At 37.2% G+C, this 24653-nt stretch overlaps 1 protein-coding gene across 2 annotated transcripts; it reads right to left on the reverse strand.

Annotated features, from left to right (window-relative positions):
- Positions 1–17132: 17132 nt before the first annotated feature.
- On the reverse strand, positions 17133–23962 carry LOC122299192 (PHD finger protein At1g33420). Of its 2 annotated transcripts, none has more exons than XM_043109247.1 (5): positions 23160–23962; positions 21887–22013; positions 20118–20333; positions 18897–19514; positions 17133–18237 (listed from the first exon to the last, which is right to left on the reverse strand). In XM_043109247.1, exons 1-5 carry the CDS (start codon positions 23509–23511, stop codon positions 17400–17402), a joined length of 2151 nt encoding a protein of 716 aa, XP_042965181.1. In that variant the 5' UTR covers positions 23512–23962; the 3' UTR covers positions 17133–17399. The 2 variants fall into 2 exon arrangements, with proteins under 2 accessions (XP_042965181.1, XP_042965182.1); XM_043109248.1 differs by lacking the exon at positions 23160–23962 and adding an exon at positions 22228–22713.
- Positions 23963–24653: the final 691 nt, after the last annotated feature.

The following is a 24653-nucleotide window of genomic DNA, read 5'->3' on the forward strand; positions in this document are numbered from 1 at the left end:
TTATTCTTATTTCACTCATTGATGAGTGTTTTCTGATAACCTACCCACTATCAGCTCTTGTATCAGAAAAATAGTGTGTATAACCCTTGTGCGTGTAGAAAGTATTCTACAAGGGGAATAGTTGAATCACCACGTGTAAGGTGATTGCAAGTATAGAGGGTGTTCTACATGAATCCTTTGTAGCGGTGTTGTTCAAATGTGTAATAGATTTCTATCTCCACCTGAAAGAGGTTGAATAGTGAATTTGGAAATCCTCAAGGGGTAGCTTGAGGCGAGGACGTAGGCAGTGGGGCCGAACCTCGTTAACATACTGAGTTTGCTTTTCTCTTACCCTTACTCTTTATATTTATTGTTATTTCATATTTTGTTTATATTTTATATTATATATTTGATTTATAATTGTTATTTTTTTAATACAACTCAATTCACCCCCCTCTTGTGTTAGTCATTTGGGCAACAATTGGTATCAGAACTAAAACATCTATTATAAGATTAACTATCTTTTGAGTTAAGATTTTATGGCTAACATTGCAGTTTCATTTGGTGAAAGTCAATCTAGCAGTCGGCCTCCACTCTTTTGTGGAGATAATTACTCATTCTGGAAAATTAGAATGAGAATATTCCTTCAGGCTCAAGGTAGAGAAATCTGGAAATGCATTGTAAATGGACCTTATATTCCAACAAAAGTGGTTGATGGAGTAAAGGTCAAAAAGGAAGAAGAAGAGTTTGATCGTGAAGACGATAGATTTTATACTTTGAATTTAACTACTATGAATTTATTATTTAATGCTCTCAATAGAAATGAGTTTAATAGAATAATGACTTGTGCTACGGCAAAAGAAATTTGGGATAACTTGGAAGTTACTTATGAAGGAACTTCGCAAGTCAAGGAATCAAAAATTTATATTCTTACTCATGAATATGAAATGTTTAAGATGAATGATGATGAATCTATTTCTAGTATGCACACTCATTTTACTAACATCATAAACAGCTTGACAGCTCTTGGCAAAGTTTATTCCAAGGTGGAGATAGTAAGAAAAATTATCAACTCTCTACCAAAACGCTGGGAATCAAAAGTGACAGCGATTCTTGAAGTTAGAAACCTCAAGAAACTCGAAGTAAATAAACTTATCGGGTCACTTATCACCCATGAGTACACATTGAAAAGAGAAGAAGAAGAAGGAAAGCCAAAGAAGAGCTTGACACTTAAAGCTGTTTCTCATGAAAGTGAAAGTAATGATGATGAGGAAAATAAAGACAAAGATGAAGAAGTTGCGATGATAACAAGAAGAATTCAGAGGTTCTTAAAGAAAAATAAAACTCCTCTGAGGAAATCCTTCAAAAAGTTTTCCTAGAAAGATTCAGGTAAAAATGACACTTTAATTTGTTATAAATGCAATAAGCCTGGTCATATCAAGCCAGATTGTCTTCTGCTAAAGAAAAATCAAAACTAGGGTAAGAAAGCAATGAAAGCTACATGAGATTATGATTCAAGTAGCTCAGATAGTGAAGCAAGCAATGGAAAATCAGCAAATCTTTGTCTTATGGCTAAAGATGACATTGAGGTAACAAATCTTGATAATATTGAAAATCTTTCATATGAAGAATTGCAAAATGTTTTAGAAGAGGTATTTGGCGAATTTGAAAAATTGGATATCAAGTATACTGCTTTAAAAAAGAAAAATTCTTCTTTAACAAACGAAATTGATATTTTAAGAAAAGAAAGTATCATTTTAAAAGATGAAAATCTTGAGTTAAATAAGAAGAAAACTGATTTAGAAAATATTGTTGAAAACTTTACGAATGGAAAAAGAAATTTTGAAAAACTTCTTGGTAGTCAAATATGTGTTTTTGACAAGGCAGACTTAGGATATATGCCAAAACAAAAATACAAACCTTATAAAAATTTTTTTGATAATCCTTCTACATCAAAAACCAATATTCAAAATTTTTTTCATAAAAATAATTTTGTCAAAAAAAGATATTATTATAATCATTCAAGTTCTTCATATATGTCACATGCTATTTGCAATTTCTATAATAGAAATGGTCATAATTATCATACTTGTCCTATTAGAAGAAATCATACAATGACTATTAGGGCCATATGGGTACCTAAAAATCTTGTTTCTTCTCATACTAATAAATAAAGGACCCAAAGAACTTGGGTACCAAGAAAAATCATTTTAATTGTTATTATAAGTATGCATGAAGTCATCCACAAGTAAAAACAAATGGTTTTTAGATAGTGGATGTTTAAGACACATGACGGGAGACAAGACTAAGTTCTTTGATCTTAGATCTAAAGAAGAAGGACATGTGACATTTCGAGATAACTCGAAAGGGAAGATCGTGGGAATAGGTAAAATTCGTAATGAATCTTCTCTCATAATTGAAGATGTTTTACTTGTTGAAGGTTTAAAACATAATCTTTTGAGTATAAGTCAATTATGTGATAAAGGATTTACAGCTACTTTCAAAATGGATAAATGCATTATTTTGAATGATCATGATTGTAATATTTGTTTTATTGCTTTTAGAAGTAACAATATTTATACAATCGATTTTAAAGAAATTATTTCACAAGATGCGATTTGTTTTTCAGCTCAAAATGAAACTAGTTGGCTATGACATCGAAGATTAGGTCATGCCAACATGGAACTTATTTCCAAACTTTCAAAAAATGATCTTGTGAGAGGTTTACCAAAAACAAATTTTCTTAAAGACAAAATTTGTGACGTATGCCAATTTGGTAAACAAGCAAAAACTTCTTTTAAAACTAAGAAATATATTTCCACTACTAGACCATTGCAATTGATACACATGGATCTTTTTGGACCAAATAGAGTTGCAAGTCTAGAAGGAAAATATTATGTATTTGTTATTGTTAATGATTTCTCTAGATATACTTGGGTCATCTTTCTTACTCATAAAGATGAGGCACATAATGTCTTTACCAAGTTATGCAAGAGAATTCAAAATGAAAAGGGTTATACTATTTCAAGTATCCGAAGTGATAGGGGAAAAGAGTTTGTTAATAAAAATATTGAAACATTTTGTGATGAAAATGGTTTTGTGTATAATTTTTCTACTCTTCGAACTCCTCAACAAAATGGGGTAGTAGAGAGGAAAAATAGATCTCTTCAAGAGATGGCAAGGATAATGCTCAATGAGAACAACTTGCCTAGTTATTTTTGGGCCGAAGCGGTAAGTACTGCATGTTATGTTATAAATAGAGTTATGCTAAGGTCTAAGTTAGATAAAACCCCCTATGAGCTTTGGAATGAGAAAAAGCCCAACATTGGTTACTTTCATGTATTTGGATGCAAATGTTTTATTTTGAATGATAGAGATAATTTAGGCAAGTTTGATGCAAAATCTGATGAATGTATCTTTCTCGGGTATTCTACTAATAGTAAATCTTATAAGGTATTCAATAAAAAAACTTTGACTGTACAAGAATCTATGCATGTAGTATTTGATGAATCTAATTCTCCACTCTCCAAGAAATCTATTGATGAAGAAACAGGAGGTATAAATAATACGGAAAGTCTCAATTTCAACAAAGAGAACACAATAGAAGAAGTTCAACATGGAGCCATCAGGAAAGATCATCAAAATTCAATACAAGATGCAACCAAACAGTGAAAATTTGTGAAAGATCATCCAGTGGAACAAATTTTGGGAGAACCTTCACGAGGTGTAAGTACTCGATCATCTCTTAGAAATATTTGCAATCATACTGCTTTTCTATCTCAGATTGAACCCAAAAATATTGATGACGCACTTCTTGATGAATCTTGGATTCTAGCTATGCAAGAAGAGTTGAATCAATTTAAAAGAAATGATGTTTGGACACTTGTTCCTGGACCCAAAAATCATACTATTATTGGAACAAAATGGATTTTTAGAAACAAGAAAGATGAGTCCGGAGTCATTACTAGAAATAAGGCTCGACTTGTAGCCCAAGGTTTTAATCAAGAAGAAGGAATCGATTATGATGAGACATATGCACCAGTCGCAAGATTAGAAGCTATTCGAATGCTACTTGCATATGCTTGTTATAAAGATTTCAAACTTTTTCAAATGGATGTTAAAAGTGCTTTCTTAAATGGTTTTATAAATAAAGAGGTATATGTTGAGCAACCTCTAGATTTTGAAAATCATATTTCCCCAAATCATGTTTTCAAACTCACAAAAGCATTATATGGACTTAAACAAGCTCCTAGAGTTTGGTACGAGAGACTCAGTGGTTTCTTGATTGAAAAAAGTTTTTCAAGAGGAAAAATCGACACAACTATTTTCATTAAATATGAAAATGATGATATTCTTTTGATTCAGATTTATGTTGATAATATAATATTCGGTGCTACTAATGAAAATATGTGTCAAGTTTTTGCTAAAACTATGCAGGAAGAATTTGAGATGAACATGATGGGAGAATTTACATTCTTTCTCGGATTGCAAATTAAGCAAGCAAAAAGTGGGATATTCATCAATCAATCAAAATATATTAAGGAATTACTGAAGAAATTTGGGATGGAAAGTGCTAAGGAAATTGGGACACCAATGAGCCCATCAACTAAACTTGATAAAAATGAATCCGGTAAGCCAGTTGACTTGAAAATATATCAAGATATGATTGGTAGCTTATTATATTTAACAGCCAGTAGACCAGATATTATGTTTAGTGTGTGCTTATGTGCACGCTTTCAATCATCTCCAAAAGAATCACATTTAATTGCAGTTAAGTGCATTCTTAGATATCTTAGTGGTACAATTAACCTAGGGTTATGGTACCCTAAGCACACATCTTTCGATCTAATCAACTACACAGATGCAGATTATGCTGGTTGTAAAATAGATCGAAAAAGCACTAGTGGAGCATGCCATTTCTTAGGTCATGCACTAGTTTCCTGGTTTAGTAAAAAACAAAATTCTGTTGCACTATCTACTGTTGAGGTAGAATATGTTGCTGCGGGTAGTTGTTGTGCTCAAGTTCTCTACATGAAATAACAACTTGAAGATTTTAAACTCATGTATAATCACATTCCAATCAAATATGATAATACAAGTGCTATAAATCTTTCAAAGAACCTAATACAACATTCTAGAACTAAGCATATTGAAATAAGATATGATTTTCTTCGAGATCATGTGTAGAAAGGCGATATAGTACTAGAGTTCACAAACACACACGATCAGTTAGCAGATGTTTTCACAAAACCTTTACCAGAAGATAGATTATGTATGATCAGAAGAGAAATAGGTATGATGCATGCTATGAATATCTCTTAAAAGATAGACCAGAGTCAATAAAAATAGAGATAGATTTTTTTAAATACTTTTACATAAACTTGAGATTCTTAGTCTCATGTTTGAGACGCTCATTCTCTTCATACAATATCATGTCATTCTTATCCATGGGATCCGGCAAGCGGAATGAAAAATCTAATAAAGATTTCAATTGTTTATTCTTCTTCAGAATGATTCCTTCCCTTGTGTGAGACTCTTGAACAATTTGTTGAAGTACAATAATTTGTTCTTTGAGCTTTTCAACTTCATGATTTCTGGCTTGTAGCCTCTGGGAAAAAGCAACAATAGAGGAAGAATAGCGAGTCCCAAGACTCACCAAGTCATAAATAGCATCAGAATCTGACTTATTAGCCAAATTACTATTTTCTTGCTACAACATGGCACTAATGGCAGTTGCAGAAAGGACAGGAGGTTGAGGCGCAGAATGCCTCATGGATGGATTTAGAGAAATGTTAAAAGAATGAGCCATTGAGAAAAGAATAGAAGGCTTAAAACGAGAATGTTGAAGGAATGTAGATGAGTTATAGAAATTAGAAGAAAACTTGATGTGGATTGGATGAACTTTAAGACTGATTTTATAGAGATAGCATAAAGAACCAGACGAGCTTTCATCCAAGTCAAAGAGTAATATGATTTTTTTTCCCGATCGGTGAAAATGACATTTTTTAGAAACTCAGAGCCTTCAATCTCGTTTGTCAACAACATCAGGCGATTTTTTTCAAATCTCCAGCCACACTTGTCGGGTTACGGATGGATCTAATTTTTTTTCAACTATCTACAGTGTTTACTAACGCACTGTTTTCTTCAGTCAATTTACTTGTTGTGGATCCTTTTTAATGATGCCAAAAGAGGGAGAAGTGTTAGACTAGAACATTAACATTGTTTGAATTGCTAAACTTGTTATATATGCTTGGAATTATATTCATACTTTTGCTTGAAAAACTAACGCACATTCTCAGGGGGAGCTTAAGTATTAATACAGGTTTCAGGTTCTATCAAGTATTTGTCATCATCAAAAAGGGGGAGATTGTTGAACCCAAGGTTTCAAATTTTGTGTAATTATATATTTACACATGGATTTTGATGATAACAAATGAATTCAAAGAATAAAGAAGTCTCAAACTCAAGTTGTCTACACAATGGAGTCAAGCACATCAAGGAAACAAGTATGAGCAAGAAGGGAACAAGTTCACATTAAAGTGATAGAGTAATGTTGTAAATCTCTTAAAAATTCGAAATTAGGATTAAAGCTCAAAATTAATATTTTATCATAAAGCATTAAAATACATTTTCTACATGTGCATGAATATTTTGAAAATTAAATTTGAAAATTTTGGAAGATGATTGATTGTCATCTTTCACATGTGCATATCTTGATTAAAGGGTTGAATTTTGAAAATATTAAAGATGATTGATTGTCATATTTCATATGTGCATGTTTTATTTGAATATTTTCAAAAGTGATTGATACTTTTTTTTGACTTATGCAAAAGGTAGATGTTTTTGTTTGAAATATTTGAAAAGTAAAGTGTGCTCCTTTTGTCATATGCAAAAAGTAAAAAGATTAGGTTTGAAAAATTTGAAAAGTAAAGTATGCTCCTTTTGTCATATGCAAAAAGTAAAAGATTAGGTTTGAAATATTTGAAAAGTAAAGTGTGCTCCTTTTGTCATATGCCAAAAGTAAAAGATTAGGTTTGAAGTTTTTGAAAAATGAATGATGTTGTCTTTGAAAATTGAAAAAGAAAAACCTTTTATTTGAATTTTTTGAAAAAGTGAATGATGTTGTCTTTGACATGTGAATCTTTTTAAATTTGAATATGAAGTCTCATATGCCTATAAATAGGTCATTTGAGAGTTTCACATTAAACAACATCCAGAGCATACAACATTCATTCAAATCTTTCATTCTCTCTTCTCTAAACATTGAGCCTTAATTCTTGTTCATTTTGAGAGATATAGTTTGTGCTGTATTGTTCTTATTTCACTCATTGAGGAGTGTTTTCTGATAACCTACCCACTATCAGCTCTTGTATCAGAAAAAGGGTGTGTATAACCCTTATGCGTGTAGAAAGTGTTCTACACGGGGAATAATTGAATTACCACGTGTAAGGTGATTGCAAGTGTAGAGGGTGTTCTACACGGATCCTTTGTAGCGGTGTTGTTCAAAGGTGTAATAGGTTTCTATCTCCACCTGAAGGAGGTTGAATAGTGAATTTGAGAATTCTCAAGGGGTAGCTTGAGGCGAGGACGTAGGCAGTGGGGCCGAACCTCGTTAACATACTGAGTTTGCTTTTCTCTTATCCTTACTCTTTATATTTATTGTTATTTCATATTTTGTTTATATTTTATATTATATATTTGATTTATAATTGTTATTTTTTTAATACAACTCAATTCATCCTCCCTCTTGTGTTAGTCATCTGGGCAACAGATGTATTTCACACCATCAACCATACGGATGACCTACAACGAACAAAGATGTGGCACTGGTTGCCCTGGGGACACTCTAATGCCAAAGTCAGAATAATCATATGAGGGTAAGTGTATGTAAAAGATAAAGTAAATAAAGTTGAGTATTTGTTACCTCTTGTAGACTATTTATAAAGGCATCAAAATAACAGATAACCATCCTCCATGAGTGAAGACAATCATCCTCCATGAGTAAATATAACCATCCTCCATGAGTGTATCTCCAACAATTTTGCTTATTAGCTATAGTGATCTCTTCCTTACATGGCGGCAATGTTATCTAGTTAACGCCTTGTGCCTGGGCCAACGCAGGCTATTGGGCTTACGGGTGTGATAGGCTTGCATACGTATTGGGCCCACGGATACCAAAGATCCCGTCTAGTTATCCCGCTAATTTTCTTTGTTGGTACACGTGGAAAATTAATTCGATCCACCCCGCTAGCCTCTTCAAATTTCAGCTAGATACACTTCATTGGGGTCAAGACACGTGTTCATAACCGTTCCAGCTTTCATTCTTTTTCATTTTTAAGAACTTTAACCGTCAGTACACAATTAACCCCTCAGCTTCCTGAGGCCCTTTCAGAATCTCATCATTGTTCTTTTAGCTTAGTGCCCTCATCATTATTCTTTTTTTTTGGCTTATTGCCTTTTCTTGCTTCTTGGGTTACTATCATTTGAAAAAGTTCTCGGCGAGTTCTTTCTTTCAAAATTTTGCTCAATATCTTGTTCTTGCATTTGCGATTCTCTACATCTCTTCATCCTATGGTTCTCCGAGACGCTTCCCCAATTCCTTCCTTACCAGAAACTCCTCCCAGGGTTTCTTCCCCTCTAGGAGCTGAATCTTCCAAAGGGCCATCAATCCCCTCATTCAAGGGATTTTCCTGGTGCTCAACTGTTTCAACTAAAGAATTGACCAAATTGCGAGCAACTTGTCATGTTCTTGGGTCTGTGGAACTGGTGATTGCCCTTGTGAATGCTGGTGTCGTTGATGAAGAAGGCTTTTCTAGTGGGCCACACTACTAGTGCCCCCCTTCCATTTTGCTGCCTTGTCCGAGACATTCTCAACTTTCTCCAGATTTCACCTGCCCAAATTTCCCCTTACGGTTGACATGTATTGTTGTGTTCCTGTGTGGTATTTTGCATGACATTGGAGCCCTTAGGGGAAAGGTACCCTGACTTGACGGACCGTGAATTCTTTTCCTTATACTCTGTGGGCTAATTGCCAGGTAATATTTGTAGTTTTTGTGTTCGAACAAATGGCCAACGATTGGCAGCCTTCGAACCCCGCCACTCTAATGCTAAATCCTGGAACAAAAAGTTTTTCTTTCTTGGTGGAACGGGTTGAGAGTACCCCGCTTCTGAGAAAAATATCCTTGATTTTCCTGTTCAAGCCAATTGGAGAAAAATTTCTAAAGATAAACACATTTTAATTGACCTTACTGGCCATGAATTATAGCGCATTGACGTTGTTCTGAATTGGGCCAAGGACCACAATAGTAAAGCCAGAGATGGCAAGACCAAATATAGTGCCCTATGGACCGACAAGTTACCGTCGCCGTCCAATATTGATAGATTTCTTGTCATACCTGACTGTTCTCATGTGAAGGGTCAGAAATTAAATGCGGTGAAGGCTTCATCTGAGAAGAGGCTTGCTTCACCGCCCTAATCTAAAACTCCTGCCAAATGGATAGAGAGGGGCCCATCGTACGCCCAACTGAAGTTGTGAAAGAGGTAACCGCTGATGCGGACCTTGATAAAACTATTTTCTTAGATGTTGAGGTAACTGTTGACATGGGCCTTAATAAAACTGTTTGCTCAGATGTTGTGCCAAACCTTTTGAGGGAAGTATCTAACACACCCTTTCCTCTTACTTCCTCGTCACTCGATTCTCCACGTCTAAAATATCTTGACGGGTTAATGAGTCAAGCCCTCATGGACTTGGCTGCCACTGTAGACAATAGGCCGCCTGTTAGTGATGCCTTCGAGTTTCCATCACTTTTGGATTCCACGCCTTTTGATGGCGAATGTAATTTTGATATTTTCAGCACCTTTTCTATAGGCATGGCAGGAATTACGATTCTCGAGGTGGCCCCAATTGAGACTGAACAGATTGCGAGCCCTAACACTACAAGCCCCTATACCTTACCCTCCACTGCTTCCGAGGGCATGACCCCCTCTTTGGATAACGAGCATGTATCTATCCCTTCCACTCTTTCCTCTTTTGGTGGTGACTTGGAGCCTTCGACTCATAGGGAGGGTGGTAAGTTGTCGGATGGTGACCCCGCGTTGGGGGACAATGGCAGGATGGAAGATGAAAGAGAGGTTAGGATATTGAGGGTGAGCAAGATCCCACTACCCACAATACTTCCCCCTTTAATATAGGAGCTCTCATGGCAGTCACTCCCAGGGTGAGGATCGTGGCCCCTCTCCTTATACCTGAACTTCATCCCCACCAAGAGACTGACACCAGTGGTATCATTGGCAAAGCAAAGGAAGTAGGCTCATCATCTGTAGATACTTCCTCCCCTGATGAGGCTGTACTGGAGATGTCCCGCCTCCTAAAGGATTTCTTCACAATGTTATAACTTTATGCACCTCATTGCTTTTCTTTATGTTCTCGACCTGTCGCTTCTCTAAATTTCGGTAGCCTCTTACAGGGCGTGGATAGTCTAGCAGCTTGGATCGTTAAAGATTGCCACGACCTGGAATTTGAGGTCAAGGTGAGGTGCAAGTTTGGCTTCTACGTCAAGCTGGAGATGACTCGTTTGGTGGCTGAGAACACCAACCTTTCTTGCCATGTTGAAAAACTGTTAGCTGAGCAGGTTGAAATTATTGTGAGGGATTGTAGAGGTCAAGTTCTTGCCTCACGATTGTTACCAAAAATAATCTGTCCTTTGCCTTCCATAGCTGAAGCTTGGAGTGTATATACAGTTGCTTGTTTCACTGTGGAGTTGGGATTCTATGATGTAGAATTGGAAGGTGATGCAAAACAAATAGTAGATGCTCTCATGAATGTATCAGAAAGTCTAAATCACCGGGTAGATTGTGGAAGACACAAGATCTATTTTGTTAAAACTATGTTAGTTTGGACTGTGAGTTTTGTGAAGAGAGAAGGAAATCTGGTTGCTCATTGTCTTGCCAGTGCAACCTAGGTCTCAATGTTGACACTATTTTTACTGAGGAAGTCCCTGATTTTATTTAGCTATATGTAGTTGTTGATTGTAACTATGTTTGATTAATGTAAGTATATGTTTATGTTTTTTTTTTTAATGGTTGTCTTAATTTCTTGGTTGATATCTCCACCACTAAGGAAATGTTTGGAAACATATAAAAATCATCTTTTAAGTTAAAAGACCTTCTTTAAATTAAAGACTATTTTCAAACGTACAAATCTATAGTGTAAGACTTAATACTTTGTCAAGATTTTTACAAACAACAAAAACGCAAACAACATTTCCTAAATAAAGATTTTTTGAAAAGCATATAAACAAAAAAGGGTTAAAACAGTTGACCAACCTAGTAATCACAAGACAACCCTAAGACTAATCACTCGGGTTCCGGACTGGGTACTCAGGTATACTCGAACTGGAACCTGAGTTTCAAACCAAGGCTGGAACCTGGCCGGGATTATGACTTGGATTGGTACCAGATGAAACTAGGTTTTTATAATCCGGAAATCTGGGTACACGAATGGCCCATGCAAGTTTATTTTATTGCTTTAATTTATTTTTAATTATTTTTATTTAATTATTTTCCAATGGACCTTTTAGGGGTTTCTAGTTTGTAATCTCTCTAAATAGGATTCTTAATAATTTCTTTTACATCTCCTGTCAAATTCCTTAGAGGACGACTATATTGCTCTTGAGACTATTTTCGGTGTTTATGCACTTGGGCTACTTGGGTGCAATCCGTGAACCCCAATGAGAGGATCAACATCTTACAATTCGTGAATAGATGTAATTCATTTATCTTATTTCATCACTGTGTAATTCGTGAATCGGTGGTGAATTCTTTATTCAATATATGAGAAGTTTCTTTTTCAACATTGTGCAAACCGTGAATTGGTGTGAACTTGTTATTCTTGATGTTCATTCATAATTTCTTGAGTGTTCATCAATTTATCCTTCAAGTTCATATATTTTCTTGAGTGTTCTTCATATTTTCCATTGTGTTCATATACTTTCTTGCACAATTCCCATCTCCCAAACACCCTACAGGCCCACCATTGTCTTCCAATACTTTCCATACACGGCATCACCATAGATCAAGCCTTCTTCCATTCTTCCCTTGACCTAGCCGAAAATCCACTTTCCCTATAGGTTTTCTAAACTTTAGGAACCCTAAATTTCTTCCCTATCCATATCCCTTAATCTTTGGTGATTGGTCATACTTATCATATTCGACTAAGCCCTAAATTATCCTCCTTCCAACTCCCAAATGCTCATAGCCGAAAACCCTATTTACCATATACCCACTTTGCCAACCGGTCATACCTTCCTTAGTTAATTTCTATGTTTTATGAATTCTCCTATAGATTCTCAATCATTCAATCAGCCCTTATCCCTTGACCCTAGCCAAATTCATCATCTCCTTAATTGCCTCCTACAATTTAGGAAACACTCTTCCATCCAACCCTAGCCTCCATTTGCATCCAAACTCTAAGTTCATCACAAGTGGTACCAACCCCAAGAGCCTCCATTCTAGCCGTGCCTCTTACTCAAGTCCTTGAGTTCATCACTTAGATCACCATCATACACGATTCCATCACTAAACACCCAAACCTCCATTAACCTAGGGACCTAACATTGCCCTGATTTGATCACAAGCAAAAGGGCTAGCATTTTTGGTCATCACAAGGAGAACCAAGGTGAGACGAACATAGTATTTAAAGACTAGACCGAGGTCCCTAACACAGGGTCAGAATGCGAGCTTCACAAAGCCAAATTTAAGCATGCAACGGAATGGGCCTAAGGGTAAGGAGAAGGCCATGGGCTTTGGGCCCATGGGGAAGTCTGGTTTAGTGAAGCTAGGCCCCGTTTGGAGGCAACGCAATTAGACAAAAGTTGGCCCATCGGGGTGTAGCCAGGCCTTAACGAAGACCCATAAGCCATAGGCAATGGCGATGACCCTAGTAGCTTCGATGTCAAGTGTCGGCCTACCGCTGGTGGTGCTGTTGTAGGCGTTAGTCCTCATAGAGATGGAAAATAAAGGCCTATGCCCTAAATCCATTGGCGTCGGGCCAACGGGGTCACGACCTTCACAGACAGAGATGATGGTTGTCGGCAATGCTTATCCAAAGGTGGCGATGGAAGTGCTCGACGAGGGGGCCTCAGGTCTTCAAGAGGTTGCAGCTTTGTCTTAGCATGATGAAGGGGTGGACGCAAGTGGATGCTTGAGGAGGGGGAGATGACTCAAATCGTGCCGTTGGCTGAGCTTAAGGAAGAGGGGAGCGTGGAGTCACAAGCTTTCTACTGAAGCTTGTGTGCAAGAGAAAGGGGAGGAGAACGGGGATTTAGAAGGAGAAGGAGCCCTGATCTCATGCTAGTCCCCCAGAGTTACAGAAGAAGGAGAGGGGCTTCCAGGGGATGATCCTACTCCTATAAGGATTATTCCTCTTTTTACTTCACCTAATTGGATTCTAAAAAAAGTGAAGGAGCTGTAGAGTTGGATAGGGATATCCTGTAAAGGTTATGAAGAACAGCTCAAGGCACTTCTAATAGCCATAGAGGCAGGACATCAACATGGAGGAACAGGAACAAAGAGAAACAGAGAGTTAAAGAGGCTAACTTGGTCTCTTAATTATGATGGAAAGGAGGGGAGTACGAGTCGTGGACACAACAAAGGGAGGGCTGGAATAGTTGATTAATGTTGCCTAAAATTATGATTTAGAATGTTAGGGGGCTGAATGAGATTAAAAAATGCCTTTGTATAAGATCGTTGCTTAGGCAATGGAAGACAGACATCATTTGTTTATAGGAAACTAAATTGAAATTTATCACAAGAAGAACTATTCAGAGTATTTAAGGCTGCCAGTATGTAGTTTGGGCATACTTATCTTCGGATAGGGCGTCGGGCAGAATAAAAGGGTGGTGGAGAACATTGATGAGTTTGTGGGAGAATATTTTGTGAGATGCTCGTTTAAAATTTCTGAAGATGATTTTGTGTGGGCCTTTGCTGGGGTGTATGGTCCCAACTTAGAGTGTGAGTGGCGATTACTTTGGGATGAGCTTGCTGGTTTATGTTCATGGTGGGAGGTTCCATTGTATATTAGGGGTGATTTTAATGTGACAAGATTTCCAAGCAAAAGATTGGGAGAGGGATAGCAAAATCATGCCATGGGGGAATTCTCGGATTTCATTTTTGAGTTGGAACTCATGGACATACCTATCATGGGAGGTGACTATACTTGATCTAACAATCACGCCTGGTCAACACTGGACAGATTTGTTATATCTTCTTCACGGGGGATGCAGTTTCTAGATTTATATCAGAAAATACTTTCTCGGTTGTGCTTAGACTATTTTCCTATTATGTTAGATTGTGGGGGAATTCTGGGGGGTAGAAGACCCCTCAAGTTTGAGAACATGTGATTAAAATCTGAGGGGTTTGTGGATTTGGTTAGGCAATGATGAAGTTCTTATCAAGTACAGGGCACTCCGAGCAAGGGTTTGGTAGGAAAGTTGAAAGCTTTGAAGATGGATTTGAAGACATGAAATGAACATGTATTTGGTAATGTAGCACATCAGAAGAAGTCCATTTTTCAAGAACTACAAAGTTTGGAGGGTGTGAAAGATGAGGATGATCGCAAAGGGCAAGTAGTCTCAAAGTTAGAAAGGTTGATCCTAACGGAGGAGATCTCGTGGAGGCAAAAGTCAAGGGCTTTATGGCTTAGGGAGGGGGATAAATGTACAAAGTTTTTTCACTGTGTGGCAAATTCTCATAGGAGGTTTAATACAATCGAGTCCACGAACATAGATGACGATTTAGTTTTATATCAAGCAGAAATCAAAGATTATGTAGCTGGAAATTTTGAACATTTGTTGGAAGAACCGTATGCATGGAAGCCTACGGTTGATGGTTTAGCTTTTGAGGCCATTGATCAAACTAGTATGGCTTGGTTGGAGAGACCATTTGAAGAAGTAGAGGCACACCAAGTCATCAAAAAAATGAACAAAGATAAAGCTCTGGGGCATATGGTTTTACTATGGCGTTTTTTCAGACTTGTTGGGAGGTGGTGAGAGAGGATATAATACTGGTTTTCCATAAGTTTTTTACTTTTGGTAAATTTGAGAAGAGTTTAAACACTACATTCATTGCATTTGTCCCTAAAAAAGCGGGGCCAAGAGAGGTAAAAAATTTCAGGCCTATTAGTCTTGTGGGCAGTGTGTACAAGATACTCTAAAAAATCTTGGCCAACAGGATGAGCACAGTCTTGGATAAGATTATTTCGAAGTCTTAAAATGCCTTTGTACGAGGTAAGCAAATATTGGATTTGGTTCTTGTTGCTAATGAATGTTTGGACATTTGGCTTAAGTCGAGAGTTCCAACTATTTTATATAAATTGGATATGGAGAAGGTAGATGATCATGTCAATTGGAATTTTTTGCTCTATTTGCTGGATTGTTGTGGTTTTGGAGAACGATGGAGGGAATGGATGAAGCATTGTATATCAACGGCTCTGTTCTCAATCTTGGTAAATGATGAGCCTATGGGTTTCTTTAATAGCTTGGGGGGTTTACGACAAGGTGATCCATTGTCTTTAATAGCTCCATGGCCCCGCTATTATTTCCCATATCTTATTTACAGATGATATGTTGATATTTTGTGATGATAGTGTAGGGCATATTCATGCTTTGAAGGCCATTCTATGTTGTTTTGAAGCGGTTTCCACTTTAACTATAAATCTCATGAAGACGGAGATGGTGGTGGTGGGGGATGTAAGAAACATTCGAGGGTTGGCCAACATTTTGGGGTGTGCGGTTTCTTCGTTACCAATGGAGACGTTGGGGAACCACATAAAGAGAAGAAATAAATGAGTTATCTCTCTGCTTTTGTACCACAACCATAGTTGAGTAGCTTGAAATGATGCAACTTGTTTCTTTTCTATTATTGACCTTTCTTGAGATTTCAAAATTTCGGATATAGTGTTCCAAAATCGTGGTCCCAAAGGGGTTGAGTGAAGGGAAAATCAGAGGTTTCACACATAAGAGGGTGAAGGGAGGCTTCAAGTGTTGGGTGAAGGGTAGAACCCGTTCCTTTGTTAGTGAACCTAGTTTATAGGAGTGAAAAAAAATCGATAAACCAGACAGGATTGCATGAGCTTGGTTCAGTACCCGTTTCATTTTTCTTAAAACTGGTCAAAACTCGATCCTATTCCAGTTTTCATTTTTCTAACACCGGACATAATCGGACCAGACCAGTTCATATATATATTTTAATTTTTTTTATATTGTATAAAATTTTTTATGTGATTTTTTATATTATATATAATTTATATATATAATATATATAATTATATATAAAATAATTTTGTATTATATGATAAATTACTAATGAATATAATATTAAATTTTAAAATCATTAATCACTATAGTCAATTATTTTAATAGTTATACTAATATTATATTACTATATATATTTTGATAAAGGGGGTGGGGGTTTCAAATCCAAATTTTTCATTTGAAAAACCGGATCATATGCCATCAGGCTCTTGGCTATCATTATATATTATAATATACTATAATATTATATGTTATAACATATCACTATAGTCTATAATGTAATTATAATATATATTATAATATATTATCACTATATTATTATAATAATATAGTGATAATATATTATAATATATATACTATATAATATATTAGAAAAACGAAACCAAAATTGATAAAATTGAAAGTATAGATTTAAAGGTGTAATTAGTACAATATCGATTCTTTAAATTTTAAAGCCAGTATATACCAATTTGGTTAAAAAATGTCTAAAACCACACCGCTGCATCTCTACCAGTTTATCAGGTAGGATATGGTCTGTAAAATTAAAAAACCAGCTTATGTATAGATTTACCCTATTTAGATACAGTTTTTGGCTAATATGGGTAAAGACAAAAATGAGTAAGGGATGCTTCAGTGTACCGCCCAATTTTAACTGCATGACCGTGCTCACTTATACAAATTGTACATTCTAATTTTTTCTTATTTTCTTTTTCAAAACTTTTAGACATATTTAAATATTTTTACAAAATAAAAAAATACATCAATATGCTAAAATTCACTTCTTTAACTAGTAGGACAAAAAAATAAAAATAAATACATTAATGATAAAAATGAGCGGACAAATTCATGAATCATTCTTTCATTTTCCTCTGCAGCAACCAGTTACTCGATTCTTTTCTTAGCCATAGCCATAAGAAGGATTCGTTTTTCAAGGACTTGTGTCAGCAGCCAGCAGGTACAGAATATATACAAGATAAAGGGAGGATATACCAAAACAAGTCGACCTCTCTTTGGCAATATTACCAGCCAGTTTCATTATGTACACGTTTGTTTTGGCTCGAGGTAAACTCCTAATAAAACTCGGAAAACCTTTACAAATATTCAGAGCCCTCAGCGAACATCAAAAGGTGTTGTCAAGCAATTTCCAAAGCAGCTGCTACTACCAACATCGGTAACTGTCTCATCCTTGCAGTGTCCACCGGCTTTGGTATTTCTGTTGGAACTCCTGCATCTTTGACAGACAAACATTGCAGGAACCGAGTCAGAGTCATCAATACCGGAACACCTGGTGTGTTGCCACACGCCACAAACATCGCAAGCCAACATTCTCTCCCCATCATCATCCTTGGCCCCACAGCTACAATCTACCGTCCACCGCTCAACCCCCCTCTCCATTCTAAACCTACTCAGTCCATTTTTCCCCGGGCATCTCCCTCGCACCCGAACTGATTTGGCTGACCCTAACAAGACCTTGACCAGGTTTGTATCATCCACATTGGCATAACCAACTAAATCTTCGGCTTGAAATCTTCTGAACATCAGATACACATCTTGAAAAGCTTTCGATGCTTGGAGCTTGAAGTCTGACACAGTGGCATTTGGAGGCAAGATAATCAATTCAGGTGGTGGGTTTACGGCATGCTTATCAGAGTCATCTATGAGCTCCACCTGACATGACAGGCACGTTACCGATGGGTTTGTCATCGGTGACATCTTTTCAACCAAGTAGTCTTTCACAAAATGCTTGCAGTCAAGAAGCTTCTCAGCCGCACCACTAGCAAGGCCCCTTGTTGCCTCGTGTCCATTTCCTACCATATTTTGGAGATGGAGCAAGGATTCATACAGGAATCTGAGATCCTGCAGAAGGTTCTCTTCAGATCGACAATTAGAGATGGAAGGATCATTGCAGCCAGTCATTTCACCCATGGAACCGCATACAGGCTCGAGCCTGTTAAACATGAGATACACTACAACATTAATCCAATTAATCCAAGCATACAGTAAACCAGGAACATATACAGAAGGCAGGGATTAATTCGGGAGATGATACCTGATTTTATCGAATTATTCTTCTTGTATTCTTGGTCTTTTTTTTTTTGTTTTTTTAGGTCTCGAATTTTTTAGAATAAGAGAACTGATTTTATTCTAAACAATCGAAAAATGAAAAAAAAGGTCCAAAATTGCTAAAGGTGGCCGGTGGCCTAGTAGCGTGATACTTTCTGAAATTAAAACTATAAACAATTCTATCGATACTCTTATAAGGACAGTCACATCTTGAAATTTCAACAACTATCAAAACAACATTTATGAAAACATGTATGACAAAAACAATTTCCAAACAGAAGACCGAGAGCAATTCGTTTGTAAGTTCTAGCCTCATCAATATTAATACGAAGGATTACATTACGCACAGAAAGAGAGAATAACTGGATGCGGTACCTATAAACAATCACAAGTTCAAATTGAATTGGGAGTTCACATAACAACTTGAGGAATGTTATTTTCAAGAAATCCCATTAACAGCCAACAGCTCAAGGAATGGCGCACACTTTTTCCCCCCTCAAAAAGAGTAAACACGGTAAAGGCAAAGGCCAGAATAATCCTCACCTGTATTCAAGAGCACCTGATTCAGGATTGCATCGGGCTTTAACAACTATCCCATCTGCTGCAAATTTCCCTCCAAGTTTCCCAAGACAATAATCAAGGAGCTCTGGGGGACCCACCTTGCAAACAGCACCTCTAAGAGCACGACAACTAACCCAATTAGAACCAGAAACTGCGCGAAGGACTCTGAACATGGCTTCTTCCACTCGCTCAATGTCACTCCCAGCAAACGACCACAAGACTGCAGAAGTGCAAGCACGGCTCTTCTTGCAAGCGATATCATCCACCCCGGATGAAGACTTGTGGGCATCATGGATTAAACTCATCAAAAAACAAAAGAGATCTCTTATATTAACAAGTTCACATTTTGCAAAGGACTGGTAATGCGAGATCATGTCCTGCAGGCGAGTGCAAGGTTCCTGTCCTTGGGAGAGAAGGATGGATAATGGCAGGCTGGAGAGGGACTCAACAGCCATTTTATACGCATCAAAAGTGAGAGCAAAGCTACCAGCCCCAAATTCATAACCCCACTCACCATACCAAGGACCGCCTTTGGTGATGGCATGAAGCAGCCGGTACTCTAACCCATACTTCTTCGACACGTCCATCACACTCACTTTTCTGGAAATGTGGAGATAAGCGATCAACAAATAATTAAATATGACCGAGGACATCCAAAAGGAATGCATCAGGAAAAAGGGGGGCAAAAGAGGAGCAGAACATCCAACATGACATTGTAGAGAACACAGACATCAACTGTCAATTTCACAGAAAGAGTTAAAAAAGCTCTTGATTTCAGGAGAAACATTGACACAAAAACTCACCCAGATAAAACATTAATAGCCCTAAATTTTCAATAAAACAAAACTTATATGGGTATCCAAAACTTCCCAACAAGGCAAAAGATTTCACGTTCTTTGCATTTATTTCCCTATTTACGTTGAGGTAGTAGTCAATTTGTTGTTTTGTGGTTCTAATATATCTTCCATTTAAAGACTTACAAAGCAGACTATTTCTCTGAACTTCCTATAAAAATAACTTCTGGAGAAAAAGGAACTAAAATAGAAGCAAATATGTGTGAAAACATAATAAAAACAATGAAAAAATTAATGTGGATCTCAGACTCAGTATTTTGGGATAGGTTAACGTGGATTGCAGACCAATTGACTCATAAACATCATAGTAGTAGTCAGTCAGTTTGTTTCTCAAGTATAAGATCCTAACCTGACCCCAAGCAGTTTGCAAAGGCGATCCCAGAAGTCCATGATATGACATCCAGAAAGAACCCTTGATCCTCCTTCCCTACCATTAACTCTAAGAAGGTGCCCATAACCATTTGAATGGACAACACCATGCAGAAGATGAGTTGTGTTCTCTAACTGGTTAAACACCCAATCCTCCACGTCATCTGTACTCGTCACATGGTTGCATGATTTGCACCTGAAATAAACAATAGTTCAGGCAAGGAAAGATCACCTACCCAAATAATCATTCAATCATTTTCAAAAGAGCTAGAAATAGCTAAAAGGACACATTTCTGTACAAACCCACGCATAAGACCAGTTAACACCAATGAAATCAATCCCCTCTCTCCCTCTCTCTCTCTCTCTCTCTTAATGTTGTCATGGAACCTCATCAAGGCAGAGTCTTCAAACCCACACTTGGCGAGTATACCCTAGATCCACAACTCCACCTGTCAAAACCATGTATCAAATGATCCAAGGAATCTCCAAATTATCCCAAGTTCTTCCTTTCTGACTCGTTACATTCATTATGTCCAAGAAATTCCTTACAGATAGGCATGGCAAAATTATTACTGTGGATTGGTCAACCTCAATAACACATTTAATTCAATCAATTAAACTAATTGATCTAATAGCACAATTAAATCAACCTTATATCAAGATTATTGTAGATAGGTCCCTATAAAAGAAAAAAGTTTCAACAATATCTCTTCCATAATACCCATACATCAAGACGGTCCTTCTGTCCAAATTCCATTAACTCATTGACAAAAATGTTTGTCCCAACAGTCTACACTCACTTGCCAAATATACAACCAACTTGTCTAAAAAATGCACAATCAACATGCAATATTTAGAAAATGTTAAAAACATAAAGACATTAAAAAAGACATTAGAAATACTAATAATATAAAATATATCTCAATAAATAAGAAAAAATCACATCACAATTAATCTTAAAAATTAAAAAAAGAAAAAATTTAGAACCTAAATTTTAAATAAATCAAACTGTGAGAAGTTATAACATACAATTAGATTAATTAAACTTAAAATTCTATATAAAAAAGCGTAACATTAGAATTTGATTAGAAAGAAACAAAACAGATCGAAAAAAACATAATATAGAGAGGAACTTAAAATTATAAGCAAAAAATGAAAATAAAGAAAAAAGATGGGCATGGCGACCATAGGGCTGCCATAGGTTGCTTGATGGATGGCCAATCCATGGGGCTCCCTCAATGGTCACCCCTTGGATGGTCCACAAGGGGTGGCCATTGATGGCCTATGGTGGTAATTTGTGCTCTTCAAATTACCATTACCATATATTCAAATCATTAAGCCCCAGGGACAACTCCGGTACTTTTCTCTTAAATTAATTATGCCTTCACATTACTGAGGTGAAATACAATCAACAGGTTAATTTAGAGAACAATAATGTTAAAAGATATGGTAGCACAAACAAATATAGATGAAATAAACATGTCGGTTCAATTTGAAGGTGCCCGAATTACAGTGGAACCTGTCGTATCAATTGCTCTGAATCTCACCCAAAAAGATATGAGACACATCTCTATCTAGAATAATAACATATGCATCAAAGTAATCACACATTAGATTCCAACACCATTCACCTTAGAAATCACTGTTACAAAAAGAAAATGCGATGAATAGTAATTCCATACGAAATTTACTTTGAATGTGCATGATAACAAAAGGCAAATAAGGGGAAAAAAGGTTTAAGGTCCTCACTTGGATTCAGACAAGTGCAAGACATCTCCACAGCACATGCATGGCTTGTGATACCCACCAATGGAGCTACCATCAGCCTTTATAATGAAATGAAAACGCTTCGCACATACAGGATGGCCACTCCAGCCTGCAGAATCATAGGTAAAAATGATCAAAAGTCTTGTACTAGAAACTTTTGGAACACCAGGCTTAGCAATGTCCTAGGCTAAAAAATTAGAGGACGTTTTCATCTCGACAAGCAGGCTCCACTAATGTTATTGGCTTTAAATGCTAACATATATTCAACTGCAAATTTAATCCCCAATGTCAAACTTCACCTATTTCGTAACAATAATACTTACTCTCGTGCATTTATTAGCATCCACCCGACGTCAAGGGATTTATGCAGACCCGACGTCAAAGGTTGTACTATCATCACAAAAACCGAACAAAATTGTGAAATTGCCAATTCCCACCAAGACTAGTTCTTTATTAATGAATTCGAGAACTTTTAGTCAGCAGAACTTGACTTTTTTAAAACAACAGAATTGAGCATAAAAAATTTCAGATGAATCCCACCAATGCTCGCATAGCAGCATCTTAGGCACTTTTGCTGCGCAGGTGAGTCAAAGCTTTCCCCAGATGACTCCCAAATATAAAAAGTATTTTTCCCTCAAAAGTATCGGATTCATGACGTGACTCAATTCAAAATTCCTGACCTCCAAATAAAACAAGTATTTTTCCATCAAAAGTATCGAATTCAACACGTGTCTCGACCACTCATGAACAAACAAATAAGCATATGACCTAGTGAACTCTCCCTTATTACGGTTTTTGGAAACCATACTTTATGAATATACAAAATTAAAGTGACATTAATCACTTGGTCAGGCATGAAATATGCATTGTACATACTACCCTCACAAAAAAAAAAAAAAAAGGCAAAAAGTATAACAATAATAGCTGTCAAGCAACAAGGACAGTACTCTGTCCCATCCAGCACCACGTGTCAAGCACAATAAACAAAAGGGGTCAGGTTCCTTTCAGCTGTAGGCCCACCCACTATTGTCTCATCATATATCGTTGGACCCAATCTAACCAATATTAAATATATCATATCGTACTCTCGCGACTGAATCAGGGGATAATGCAACAGCCCGATTGGCGATTATCCATTTCCTGCGAGATGAATGTGACTCGTCCTACAGTATTATCACGAAATTTTGCGAAGAGACCAAAGTGAATTCGATATATCTAAACAAAACAGAGAAATAGAATCGCTGAGACGACTCACCAACAACTCGGCACTGGTCGCAGTATAGAGATCTAGATCTGGTCACGTCCTCTTCGACGACGTCGAGGCAAACCACCGACGGTAACGAATCTGGGCCATCAGTCTGATCCCCCACCCGGAACAGCATCTGCCACGTCATCAGGTGGGGAAAGAGCGACGACGGAGGCGGGTGCAGCGCGTTCCTTGCAAGGAACTCCCTCACGCGCGTCCGGAACGGCCCGCCGGATAAACCGTCCTTGCAATCTACGGACGACGAAGATGACGATGAAGAAGAAGGAAACGTCAGGAAATCGTGGAGATCGGCGGTCACGCGCCTCTTCATCCGCTTCAGGGGCCTACCGGTCACGACCATAATGGTTGAAACGAGCGCGTGGATATTAATCCGAAGCGCGTGGGTCAGAAGGATTTTATAGACGTAGGAGGAGCGTTGGAAGGTTCTAGATCAGGATCTAAATTTGATATATCGAACGGTTGGTATAGAAAATAGTAGATCAGGGCCGCTAAGATAGAGAGGATAGAGGTTGGAGAGGGGAAGGGCTGCGGTTTGTTTTGGTTAGGGCCTTCTTTCAGGGAGACGGTGTTTGGATTCTCTGATTACTTCGTCGTCATCCAGTTACTTAGTATCTATATATGTTCATTGCCTTTATTTATTTATATTTATGTTCGTATTTTTTTTAAAAATTATAAAAATTTTAAGTTCTGGGAATTCGGGAGAAAAAGTAGAGTCGGTTTGGCGAGATTTGGCTGAGAGAGAAGAAGAGAGAAGAAGGCAGAGGGAGCGAGGGCGGAGCAAATTTCTAGGGCGTGTTTACCGCTTCGAAATGGTTCTCGAGAATAAAAGGGCAGGTAAATTAATGGAATTACGTTGTTACCCTTGCACGTTGAGGCGTAGGTGTACACTTATTTTTTTTTTTTTTTTTTTTTTAAGTAAAAAATAAAACAAGGTGTACCACTGTACAACTTCCTGCATGCAGTAGTGCTACGTACCCTCGGGGAATAACCCCGCCGCGGCTCCGGGGCTGACGTGGCGATGAAAATATTAATAAAATAATAATAATAATTATTTAAAAAAAAGAAGAAAAAAAAAAGAGGGAAAGTTACGGAAAAAGGTAAACGGGAGGGGGGGGGGGGAAATTGATTTCAGTACAACATATGAAGCTCAAAACTCTCGTTGAACTGAGGGAAACTCGAGCATAGCCTATACGTGGAAGCTGCAATCTCGGCAAGCAGCTTGAACTGACATTTTATCTTGTTCTTCATCTGCATTTATGGGTAAGAAAATATTTTTAACTGGATTTTTATGTTGTTCTTTCATCTGCATTTGTGGGTTCAGTATGTTGGTTTGTAACTGAGTTTTTAGTTGGGTTTTTAGCTCGATTTTTAGCTTGTTCTTCATCTGCATTTGTGGGTAGATCAGCGTCTTTTTAACTGGGTTTTTATGTTGTTCTTTCATCTGCATTTGTGGGTTCAGTACGTTGGTTTGAACTGAGTTTT

Source organism: Carya illinoinensis, chromosome 16 (genome assembly GCF_018687715.1).
Source record: "Carya illinoinensis cultivar Pawnee chromosome 16, C.illinoinensisPawnee_v1, whole genome shotgun sequence".
Taxonomy (NCBI): domain Eukaryota; kingdom Viridiplantae; phylum Streptophyta; class Magnoliopsida; order Fagales; family Juglandaceae; genus Carya; species Carya illinoinensis.